General features: G+C 36.9%; 1 protein-coding gene across 3 annotated transcripts in view; it reads right to left on the bottom strand.

Moving 5' to 3' along the window:
- Positions 1 to 13,333, bottom strand: part of RUNX1T1 (RUNX1 partner transcriptional co-repressor 1) — a 145,651-nt gene that overhangs the window by 112,030 nt on the left and 20,288 nt on the right. Inside the window, exons 2-3 of one of the 3 annotated variants that reach the window (XM_046642593.1) lie at positions 13,049 to 13,133; positions 7,519 to 7,691 (exon numbers count right to left, since the gene is read on the bottom strand). The exons of 1 other annotated variant lie outside the window; for it this stretch is intronic. In XM_046642593.1, the coding sequence (XP_046498549.1) occupies positions 7,519 to 7,606 (88 nt within the window). In that variant the 5' untranslated portion in view covers positions 7,607 to 7,691; positions 13,049 to 13,133. The remainder of the gene's footprint in view (positions 1 to 7,518; positions 7,692 to 13,048; positions 13,134 to 13,333) is intronic. One more of the 3 variants, XM_046642592.1, reaches the window with a different exon arrangement.

Here is a 13,333-nt window from a genome sequence, read left to right as displayed (position 1 = left end):
GGTAGATTACTCCATAGGCACCAGCAACAAGAAATTATTTTAAAAATTTTAAAGTAAAACACTTCCTTAGGAATCCACAAGGCTGAACATTAGCTGTATTAACTCTGTCTTTTCAAATAAAAGCATTTTCCCATAAAGACAATCAATCTTAAAAAGTATGCACTTGAATGTAAAATCTGCAAATAAGTTACCATTTATAGTTTCCTCATATTTTTTATAACTACAAAAATCATTCAGATAATACAGAAAACAACCTAACTACCCATCCCTTATCCATTTGACAAGGACTGTAACACTATATGGAAAACCTTTGTTTCAATGTCACCACCTCGCCATTCTGACTAAAGGCGAGTTAGTTTTGTTAAAACGCAAGGGTGATGGCGTATGCTCCAATGAACTTTCCCTCCTCTCAGCACCAGAGACAAAAACCTGCAGCTCCGCTCTGTGCAGGCAGCCATCTGGACAGCTTTCCCTCAAAGCCCAGCCCGCACCACACTGCTGGCAAAATCGGAGGGCTCGAGAGCTCTGTGGGGCTATTCATGACATACCAATTTCACATTTTCTGCTTGTACGCTTGCAACAATAAATGCTAATGAGGACTATGAATGACAATTTTAAAGACAATAAAAAGGTCTCCAAATCCCTTGCATATGGAGACACTATTTTCAAAACTTCACCTTCTGTTACAGAGCTGTTAGAGTCTAAAGGAGAAAGAAAGAATAAACTAAGGAAAACAATAAGATGATCAAAGCACAACTGAATCCTTAAGATTTCCAAAGAAAGCAATCTGTGTAAGCCCAATGAACACCAGATCTCAGCCCCCCCAGGAACCCATGAGGAACCTTTAATCTCTATTACCTTTGCCTTCTATAGACATGAGGCTTAATAAAAGCAGTTCTTCCTGATTTTTTGAGCCTGACCTGAGAATTCTAAGGGCAGCATTTGTCCCAAAAATAATTATAACAATCATCATCATCATCATACTTCAGCATAATATTAACATGCCACGTTATCTTTAAAAAACTGTAAATGCAAATTGGTTCTCTTCTGATAACACCAACTCTTAAAAATAATACAATGGTTCTGTATAGTGAAATTATAAACCATGTTTATTTTCCTTTTTTTATTTTTCTCTATTTTCCAAATCTTCCAAAATGAGCATGTATTACATTTTGAACCAGAAAGCCAATAAATATTACTTCCAATGCAATGAAAGAACTGAACAAAAGACATATAAACGTTTGACCTCGATACAAATTCAACTATTTTACACAGTAACAAAAATAAAAAACTCATCTTCCTATAAATTGTGTAAAGGATATTCTTTTCATTAATGTGGATTAAAACACTTTCAACAAGATCCACCAGGTGGAGCAAATACACAGCAATTAAAAAAAAAAATCCCAGAATTTTTTCATCATATTCTTTCTTTCACGGGACTTTCATCTCTAACCACTCTCTACTTCTATTTCTCCACATTGCAAATTATCAAAATCTATGCACACATACTAATTTGCCACATTTGTAAACAAATTCAAACTCACTCAAAAATGATTTTTAGCCCATAGATTCCATTACAAATTTTCATTCCAAAACTGCTTTATTTGTTCAAATAATACACAACACAGCATATTTGCTTTTTTATCAATGTAAATTTTTAAATTAATGTTTTACTCCTACCCTACTGGGTTTCATTATGCATGCCCCTCCCCCACACAAGATCAGGCAGAGAATAGAATGTAAATATGGTGTATTCTGAAATACACTCAACAGTGGTTAAAACCTATAAATATCAGCTCAATTCCCTTACTCTGTATGAAAATGTCAATTCTCACCTGACTTTTTATTAAAATTATTCTTAATTGTATATACCAAAATTTTATTAAAATTTTGAAATACTGTGACACTTTTATGTTATATCAAAATGTCTTGTTTTCATTCCTGACACAAGTCCATAGTTACTAATAAAATATGGTTTTTCCCTTCTCTTTTCTAGAGTAATTCATTTCCCCCCATTCTCTTCTGGCACAGATCTATTTTTTCTGTCCACTTCACTCCACACTTACCCAGCACAAGGTGCCAACCCCATGTTCTTGTTCACATTTTGTTCTTTAATTCCTGATGCCACCTGCAAGCCACACCTCTCATCTTTCACAGTCCTCCAAGTTCTTCTCACATTATACGCTCTCTGTTGCCAAAGCTTAATACTACAAATGGTGCTAATGTTACTTGCATTTAAGAAAACTCCAGTTGGATAGAACTACCAAAAAGTTGGAGCTTGAAAGGGGGGGTACCCAGAATTTATCAGTGAAGGAGACACCAGTTAGGAATGTTGACCGTAGCTTAAAATATATTTATATGTTTTCTTTTTTCATATTTATCCTGATGTTGAAAAGAGAAATACTATGAAAGAAATGTAGCAGTCTGATACATAAATAAACATGCACATGCCTGAGGATACACACAAAACTTATGGCATAGTTACTTATGCTAGTGCATAATAGATCATGGTGATGCCGGCTCCACCACAAGACGCACAAGGCTAGTCCAATCATTTAAATGATTATATACTTTTCACTGGAGTGGTATTCAGTAATATTACTATTACTTCCATAAATATAATATGAAAAAGAAGTTTTCAAAATAATTACTATCAAACTCCTCCCTGAGAAGTCCAATTCCTTTATTCTTTGCAAAGAACAGAATCAATCCCCTGGAGCTATGCTCTTTCACAATGCAGAGGTACATACTGCCCTCTTTACATGCCTATAACTCCTATTAACATTAATGGGACGCACAAAAAGGTAAATGCCCTTAAGTCTGCACAACAGAATCCTAATGAAGTAGTTGGAAAAACCAAATCACCTCACATGTAGTCATACTTCCCCCTCCCTTTGCAGGAAACACCACCACCACCACCTCTGCTCCCCAACCCATGATGCAGACATTTCATCAGCCAGCACTGTGGACAAAGAACCTGCTAGAATTCCTCTTGGTAAGATAACATCTTGTTCTACTCTGTAGATCTCCCAAATGGCTCCATCTCCAAGCATTCCTCAGAATATTTATCCTATACTACCTTCAAATTGGCCACACATTGCTGTCCAAATATTATTTCTTACCACCCCCAGCTTCAGTAAAGGGTGTGGCTCTTCCCACAGGAAATGTCCAAGTCCACATTCAAATTCCAGGGAAAGGAAAAATCCCAACCTTAAAAGTTTAAAGATGGACTATTCCATTTTCATGAACAGACTAAAATTCTAAAACCATGTCATCCAAACAACCTCTGATTTACCAGTTTCACATTGCACTACTAGTGAGCCTGACCCACAAAGGCAACACACGTAGGATACTATATGTTACATCAACTAAGCCCTATCCTCCGCTAGTTAATGTCTGTTGCTGTTGATAGAGATATTATTCATAGCAAGGCCAGACTGTAAAATGAAAGAGCCAAATTTTTAAATCCATTAAAAAAAAAAATCAGGCAAATCTGTCAATATACTCCAAAAGGAGAGAGCACTGGCAGGAACCTGACGTTCCTGACCAAACCCTCTTCCACACAATGCCTCCATAAAGAAAGGAACCCAGGGCGGGAGACGGCCTGACGCTGGCAGACAGACAGAGCTGGCCTTGCAGGATGTCAGAGCACAGGAGGCTGAGAGAGATACTGGGTTTTCACACACTCTCAGGCTGACTGTTTTGCTCTTCAGGTAATTAAACAAGGAAGCAGGGCTGCTGGGTATGAGCCTGACCCCGAAGCTGCAGATCCATAGTTCTGCATATCAACTTCCGCAGGAACTGCCCTGAGCATCGACAGAACATTCTCTCTCACTCTCTCTCATTTCCTTCTCCACCTCTTCCTAAAGCTGACCCAGAAACAAATGCTCCCTACAAAAACATCTACTGAAAGGTCTGAGTTGATCTGTAATAAAAATCTCTGTGCGGTTCTCTGTCATTGCCCTCAAAGTTTTAAAAAGCAAAACACTAACCTGACGGCAGGAACTTCATATAAATTCATATATAACAAATCTATGTAAGACATTGGTGTCTTGATTAAGATGGGTTATTGAGAGAAAATAATATCCAAATAATAATTTTTTCTTCAGTGTGTGCTCGATTAAAGCATGTATCTTCAAATTCAGAAAGGCTCCCCAAAAAATAAATGATTTTGATAATCCAGTTCACAAATTAAACATGTGTTCTGTAATTAATAGTTATTTTCAGTTTTGATAACTGGCATTATGCTAAGCAAATACCACCTATGGTCTGGTTTATAATGTTTCATTGAAAATGTGATTTAAACAAAACTCTAAAATACTTCTTGTGTACCATTAAAACTCAGGAATATAAAACATATCCCTGAAAAGATAAGAAAGTGGCACATTTATATATATTAAGCAATGATTAGAATCATATAAATAATATATTCTTCCTTCATCTCAAAATCTATCGAGTAAAATATTGGCTGAAAGAGACAGAGACCAAAAGAGAGAGGAATACAAAAGCATGCCTGCTTGTCTGTGTTCAACACAAAGAACATTAAATGAAAACAACTGGCATGCTGCCAAATTCCTATAGAGGCAAAGAGATTCAAATAAATTGATTTCACGCATCACACTGACCTGGGATCAGTGCGCAGTGCTACAATACGCTCAAGGCTCCATGTGGGGTAAAGCCCATTAATGCTATCAGACCCCTTGAACGTGACCAAGAAAAACTAAAAATAAATGCAGACATTCTCAAAAATCAGCAATTTTGCTTAACAAAAAAACTTTCCTCTTTTCCTAGTAAAGATACCAATACTTAAAGATGCACAGCATCATCTATATTAACTATTTAAAAACCCTTTTTAAAAATACAAATGTGGCTAATGAAATGCACATAGTATCTATAAATTGGAACTACATAAACATCCCATCCCATGATATGAACATAAATATACACCACTTTGCAACAAAAGTTTCCTCTGTCGTTACTGTCTCCCATGCTATATTCCCCTTCCATCTTTTAGACAGCCAATGGATCTTTTTTTTTTTTAATCTGACAAATATTGGACCCTTCTTAGTATCTTCCTAATGGCTTGCGAGAGCAAGCTCCTCAGGCCGGACACCACCTCTACCTGTCTCAAATCCACCCACTCCTCACAAGGGCACAAATGACAGGAGAACAGTTTTAAACTGCATTCTCGAGGACCAAGCATTGTGCAAACTAGAGGTACGCTTTATAACACTGGGGGGAATAATAGCAGCATTCTGCCTTTACCAGCTTCCACCTAAGCTGGTGGCTGTCCCCTTGGCATCATTTCCCCCCTGGTCTCCTGAGGGAGAAGCAGGTCTGTCTCCTGTGACACCACCTGGCTTCAAACTCCCTACACAGACCAGAATCTGTGACTCCACCTTAGGCCATTCTCACTCACAGCCCTGACTGTTCAATTTCATACAGTTCTTTGCTTTTTCTGCTTCCAACTCACAACCCAAGGAACCCAATGCATTCCAGGTGTTTCCAAACTTAAAATATGTGATTTCTGCTCTTCTCTACTTGGGTCAACTTGAGTCTGAATCCAATATTTCTATATACCCATTACCATTACAAAAGGAAGAAGAACAAGGAATAAATTTTTCAATGCCACATAAAAAATAAACAAAATACAACAGCTACAAAATAGGCCAACACAAATTTATTGTGTGTGTGTCTCTACACACACACATATAGGAAAGAGAGCAGAAACTCAACATGGTGTTTTCTGATAAATGATGCTGGGGACTGGTATCTGCATATTATCACGAAGACACATTAAGTTGTTTTGAAACGTGTGTTCTTGTCATGAAATTTCGCTTTCAATATGGATCTCCCATGCTGCAATGGTTCACTGCCACCAGGCCACAGCTACCTATCACACAGACCAGAAAAGAATATGACTGTAATGGAATAGGGGTGGGCAAAGACGATGACTCTATGTATCTGCAATATATGCTCAAGTTTTTAAATCCAATACCCTTTTCAATTTGTAATCTGCACCTTAGATATTTTTATCGTATTATTAAGAACTCCCATAGAGATACACAGGGTAGAAAGCAAAGAGTTATATCTTCTTTTAAAACAAGCACTTTCTTCAGATGGAAGATGACGAAAAAACAATTCTAAAGCAGGGATGGTGGTTACTGTTGTTATTATTATTAGTTTGTTTCCTTCAAGATAAGATGTTGACACCTTTCTTTCTAGCCTGGACTTTAGAAATCCACTCAACTAAGCTTTAAATTCTCAAAAAATTATTTTTCAGTAGCAATAATACATGAGGTAAGAAGACCAAAGCAGAGGTGAAAGATGTCTCGCCTACTTAATAAAACAATTCCTTGCCTCCTCTTTTGAATTTCTCTCACTAATTACTGTAGAACGACATCATCATCATCATAAGGGTGAATAAAAGGAAGAAAAAGACAGAAGCTAAATCATGATTTAGGCTACCTCAGAGGAGTCTATAATTATCCAGGGAATTATTTCATTTTCTCTGGCCTTTCAAAAACAAAAATACCCTCATTTGCCAACACCTCTCTTAAGAACAAGCCAGTAAGTATTCGTAAAGGTTGCAAGAGTAGAAATTTTACCGTGGGCACCAGCAGCGATACTTCCAGAACAATGCCCATGGATGGTAAATATTGCACTAGCCCTCTTTCCACGCAGTTAGGTAGGCAAGCAGAACTTCAAAAATCCCTTCCCAATCACTAGAGTGCCAGGCAGTATCATACTTTTCTGTTAACTCTCAATTTCTCTTTTTTAGCAGTTTTTCCTTATTCATCTGTGCTTCTGCACAAGTCCACTAAACCTGAAACAGAGCTGGCTACAGGAGGCATCAACTTTGGAACCCATAATGCAGGGCTCTCCTTAATGTTTAAATGTTGCAGACTTTAAGAGGTCTCTTGCCAAACGGCAATATACTTAGTCTATATTTGCTGTTTTCCTATAGTTAGATATTACTCTTTTTTTTTTAATGTGCCTATAGACATGAATTCCGCTTAGGAAGTGACATTTGCCTAAAATTAAAAGAAAAAAAATCCCAATCAATCAGAAGAAATAATAAATTGAAAAGCACTTCTTTCCTCTTCTGTCAACAAACTGTTTCAGAAAACACCATCTCTAGTTACAATAAACACAGAAATCACAGCATAGCTTTTACTCTTTTACTCCAAGTATTACTCAGGTTATAACGGATATATTATGGAACATGGCAAGAAACACTGCAACAAGAGGGTGAAAAAAACTTGGTACTCGATCATTTGATATCTTCAGACCCAAAGCTATTAAGCAAGGGTTTCCACAGCCAGGCTGATTGATCCCCACTCAAGGATTTCAAAGTCAAATTTGTAAAATATATAATACGAATTCTTTATCAACAAGCACTAGAAGAAATAAGGAAAAGAGAAAATCTTTACAATTATAATTTACTGAGGAAAAAATCATAGATTGATTTTTTTTTTTAAGTAAATTACAAAATCAAAATATTTATCTGGTCCTTACCTTGACAATATTCAAAGTTCCCTTTTTTCCGGCAGTCACCTATTACTAAACTCAGTGCTCTCCAAGTGTTTCTTTTGACAGATATCATTCTCCACCAATCGCTCTGCTAATTTCCTCTCTCCTTTTCTGACTGGGACAGATATTATGTTCACCAGCCCAGAGATCAATCTTTTCTATTGACAACAACAAAGGGAAAAAAAACGCACATATCACAACCAGTCTGAAGTATCATACCCATCTACTTATACGATAACACAAGACCAGTTTTGTTTTGTTTTCAGAAACAGACACAAGCTCTGCTAAATTTTAGAAGAATTCAAAACAATCCCATTTTCTCAGTTCCTATAACGACGTGCTCTAAGGCACTCTTAATTCTCTAATCTTCTAACTCAAAGTTGCATACACTCTGAACCCAGCAACTCCTCTTTCCTTACATTGGTTTAAAAACATATGGACATCAATACCTTAAAAGAATGTGTTAGATTTACTTATTTTGATAAAAATTTAAATAATCTGTCAGATATTATGGTTTCTTTAGAAAACATTTTTGAGACATTATATGTGTTTATTTTATGGAATTTTACATGCAAGTTAAATCCCGTTTTAAAACAAAGTGGGGTCTATATTGAAATTTAAACATTGCCATTATTAGATAAAAGAGTCTAAAACAACTGATACTAGTGACAAATAATCTATGTAATCAAGAAGTCTTAAAATATTAGTAACTTATTAGTAATTATTGATGAATCAGTTTACCAAATCAACAAACTTCTATTACTTTCTTTTTTCCTCTAAAGCAATCCAAATATTCTCATTTTCCCTGCCAGATTTGCAGCTTTAGAATTCATTCAGCCATCCCTTCTCAAACATTTATTGAGTGCCTATTACTCACCTATTATTACTACTACCACCACTATGTACAGAAAAAGTATCACCATTTATCTTACAATATGAAATATAACCCTAGCACAATTATACGCACATAAGGTAGAAACTCAGTAAATGCCAAGGAATAAAGATTTATAAAAGCAGCCTCAAAAATTATTACTAAGGCTGTTGCTATTATTTCTTTAAGAGACCAAACTACTCCCTAGAAATTAAAATTGGTGAATATACTCTGATGTATATAAACAAGCATATTCTATTAAAAAATTTAATGCCCTTTATGTGCCACATTATAACTCTACTATCATGCAGTCGTTGGTTTTTGTTCTTTATGGTAAAATTAAATAAGCAGTGTTTAGGAAAAAATACAGTACTAGGTATTTCTTAGTTGGAAATTGCCTTGAAGTTCAGCAATGATCATTAAAGACAATCAGCCAGAACCGGAAAACATTTAGTTTACCATGAAACCTAACAATTTTATTAACAAATGATAAAGCAAAAATTTCAGTAAGAAAATGACCAAGATACATAGATACATGTACACACACATATAAATACTCAAACACGGGGGATGGGGTAGAGTGCAAGGAGGGGAGATTGGAAGTGAAGACATCTAGATATTAAATGATTATTTCTGGAAGATGGAAATATGGGTAATTTTCTACACAATTCTGTGTTTCCAATGTGTCTATACCAAGGTTAAAATATTTTATAAATAGAAGATAAACATTAGTGGGAAAAAGGAGAAAATGGATACTTTTCTTAGATTCAATCACGCTATTTTATAATATTTTGTGCTTCAGCAACCATCAACAAAAGACATTCAAGAGACTGTTAAAAGTGGATCATGCCTGTGTGGGCTACAGTTAATAACCTCCATGGAACAAATGAAGGAGGCAAAGCACATACAAATCCCCTGGAATCTATTTCTTCCTTCTCTTAACTCTTAAATACCAGACTGATGTCTGAGTTTATTAACAAAAACGGTGTAGGGGATCTCAGTTTTGAGGACCATAAAATAGCTATAAACTATTGGATAAATTTCCTTCAAAAGACAAATTTTTCAATTATAAATGATCCCCCAATATAGAATATACTGCTTCACTTTTTAACTTCACTTGTGTCTCTTTTAATCAGAGTATTTTGAAGTGAATGGAGAATAGTTGGCAGGAAGATAGTGTTACAAAATATTTTAAATGTCCACGTTTATAGATTCTTAAGTGTTAAGATGGCACACAAATACACATTCAAATAATGCACAAGGTAAACTTAAAGTCACCCCTGAGGATGTTCCCCACTCAACTATTTTATATATGAAACATTTTATCACAATCAATAGGATAACTCAGAAAAAAAAAGGAGCTAATGTTTGGATTTTTCAAAATATTGACTTTGGAGTATTATGTTTGTGCTTCATATATCCAACACATTCAACAGTCTTCCAACATAAAATAATAATAAAATGTGTAATGGTAATGAGCACTATGAAACATACATCCAGATATTTGTGATACCTATTCCACACTAAAGTCTGCAGCACATGCAAATGATAGTAAAATTTCTCTATCTTTAATAACTGCTTTGTTCAGATCCTCAGCCCCCAAATTTGTACAACCTCATTATGAGGGGAACATATACTGAGAAAAGTTTGAAAGCTAAACTCCACCAAGAGCAGAATGCCTCAAACAATTTGTAGTTCTACCAGAGTGTTATTAAAAAGGCTCAACATGTTGTATTACCATGGAAACTGTGGGAAACAGACATTCCCAAACAAATATTACTTTTTCTCAATGGTATGAAGTAATGAAAACCACATGGGTAAATCTGCAATCCGTGCAGTAGTTCAAGCTGTAGCTAATAGAAAATACAGAAAGTGAACTCTGCTATATAAAGGATTCTTGTTACAGAAATATAATGTGAAAACCAGATGCAGACAGAAAACCTTAATCACAGATGGGAATGTAATCACTGGCATACAGAATATTTTTTTGATCAATCTTAACCATATGCGCAATGTATTTATTTTCCAAGGAATGCAATAACTTGAGAGAACCTTCTATTTGAATTCAGTTAACCTCATATTTATAATGCTTTTATCTTACTCCCCCAACCCTTCAGTGTGTACACTGAGCCAAGGTTTTAAAAGGAAGAGTTGCTGGCCTTGGCAAATCATTCTTTTATCAGTTTATCTTTCAAAAATTTAATAGGATGTAAAGACTACACACATCAGAATCAACCTCAAAAGAGATCAAGTGTAGTTCCCATTACTGTGTTTCTCAGTCACTGCCAGGGATCCCTTCACTGCCTAAACACATTTCTCTAGAGAATTATGTCAACATCTGGGGCAATTCTTCCTTTTGCAAATGATATATAGTTATTCCAAAAATGAGCCTTTAAACATACCTCTTTTTTAATCTATCAACCTGGATTGAATCAAATCCTAACTTTTCTCATTCCTTTCATAAAAAACATTTTATAGCATAAAGACTGCTCTTTTACACTAATAAAAACACAGTTTTTTATTCCAAGGGGAATTACCACAAAAGGAACCTGTTATATCATACCTGACTTAGAAAACACCACCTTAATAAGTGTGGTCCCTGTCCCTGGATCATAGCTTACCTTGTCAGGGCCTCCACCATCTCACTTGTGGAACAGGTCTCCTATACTCTCTGATTTGAAGTAGTCAGCCAAGCACCACGTATGCCTCACTTTAGGACTACACTCAACTTCCAACAGAAAGTAGTTGAGACATTATGTTATTTGACTGTCCCTGCTCATAGGTCACATGAACTAAACTTCAATGTCCCAGTTATACAAGCTTCCCTATGCTCCTGTGACATACATTCATGCAGATTCTCCTTCTCTCTTCCAACTACTCATGCCCTGATACATGCAGAGAAACACACAGTCCTTATTCTTGCCCTACTCTGACATTCAAGACCCTCCACGACTTGACACTAACCTACATCTTTTAGCCTTTTCTCCACTCACGCCCTTACAGGGTGCAGCTCTTCACTGGATAAACCCATGTAGACTGCATCATTTCACCTTTATGGCTTTGTCCATCAACCCTTTCCACACACTATTGGATGACCAGCTCCTTCTCAACACTCAGGCTTCATTCAAGTGTAACCTCCTGAGAGATGATTTTCCCGACCACCAAAAGAATGTCTCACAACCAGCATCACTACCACCCACCAGTGTTCCCATCATTCTCTCTAACATTAGTTTTAATTGTCTTCCTTTGCATTTAACACTACGTGGAATAATCTTAGTAACATCTTCATTATGCCTCCCTTCTTCCCACCTGTAAACTGTTAAGTCTTATGAGAGCAGGGGTCTTGTCTGCTTTGCTCATTACTCTAGCCTCCATACTTAGAACTGTACTTGGCACATGTGGCTTTGACAAACCTTTCCATGACCACTCCTGGGGCCCATGGGCATTATCTCTTCTTTAAACTGTAAGAGCATTTATGATCTTTATCAGGCTGGGCAACGTGTACTTGCCAGGTATTATTCATCTGAGCCCATTCCCACCAGTATTGTACATACATAGGCCAGTATGGGAATCACCCAGGGGCTATGAGGCCAGCCCTTCCTCCCACACTGAGCAGGAGGATACCACAATTAAAAACTACAGGCTAGAGGCCGGCCCAGTGGTGTAGTGGTTAAGTTCAGCACACTCTGCTTCAGTGGCCGGCCAGGGGTTCACAGGTTTGGATCCTGGATGCAGACCAACACCACTCATTAAGCCATGCTGTGGCAGTGACCCACATACAAAATAGAGGAGGACTGCCACAGATGTTAGCTCAGGGCCAGTCTTCCTCAAGTGAAAAAAAGAGGAGGATTGGCAACAGATGTTAGCTAAGGGCCAATCTTCTCACCAAAAAAAAAAAAAACAAAGAACCATAGCCAAAGCCCATACAATCTTTAAGGTATAAATGTACTCTAGTAGTTTTTGTGCATAGATTTATCTCCCAATTGAGTTTCCTCTTCTGGAAAGAGATCCCACCTTACTCTCTTTATGCCTTCCAACCCTACCTCAATGGACTATACTCATTCTGTTGCAAGGGCCACGAGGGAAGGGGCCATATTTACTTAACAGTGTTCATACCTAGTGCCCAGCCCAGTGCCTGGCTCACAGAAGGTGTTGATTCAATATAGGATGAGTGAACAAAGGAATAAATGATAACTGAATACTATCTAGTCTTTCTCCAAGTCCCTTCCTCTTACTGTGATAAAGTGTTTTAAAATCCTTCAAACATTACTTTAAAGAATAAATCAACCAGAAGGCAGGTGATCAATCCATGATTTACTTTTAGTCAGTACACACAGGATGACCAATAAGTTAATAAACTGGGCAATTTAAAATAATAAGAAGCTGTTAAATATCTCCTCTGTTACAAATATAATTTAATTTTCAACAAAATAAAATATTCTAAGATGACAGTAGCCTACCTACATTGACCACTTAGAAACCCACTGCATTCCATGCTGCTGCTCCTTATCAGCTGACCTTTCTTCCCACCCTCCCCCTACCTTAGAAACTTGTAAAACTGTAGTATTTTTTTATACTATAACCAGTAACTTTTCTAAGTGCAGTGAGAAGTCTTGATAATTTTCCAGTTAATATAATTCCCACCTGCAGTCTGTGTGGCTGGCCCTGTTCATGGGGAAAATTCCTAGGTGGTGGGATTTGAAGACTTCCAGGAGAGCAGTAGTGAGCCCTGGAACAGAAAAGGCTGAGAGTGAGGAAATCTAAGTTCAGACCTTGCCCCCGTCACTCGTGCAGCGTGACCTCAGGCAAGAGAAGAAACCTCTAGGAGCGATTTACAAATGAGCTCACTCCCAGGTGAGTATTACACACAATATGCGAACTTCACTCCGTAAAGACCTCCAGTATACCTCCTCTCCACACATATCTGTC

The sequence above is a fragment of the Equus quagga genome, chromosome 16, assembly GCF_021613505.1.
Source record: "Equus quagga isolate Etosha38 chromosome 16, UCLA_HA_Equagga_1.0, whole genome shotgun sequence".
Classification (NCBI taxonomy): domain Eukaryota; kingdom Metazoa; phylum Chordata; class Mammalia; order Perissodactyla; family Equidae; genus Equus; species Equus quagga.
Note: the sequence above shows the minus strand (reverse complement) of the source record. Positions and strands in the feature narration are given on the sequence as shown.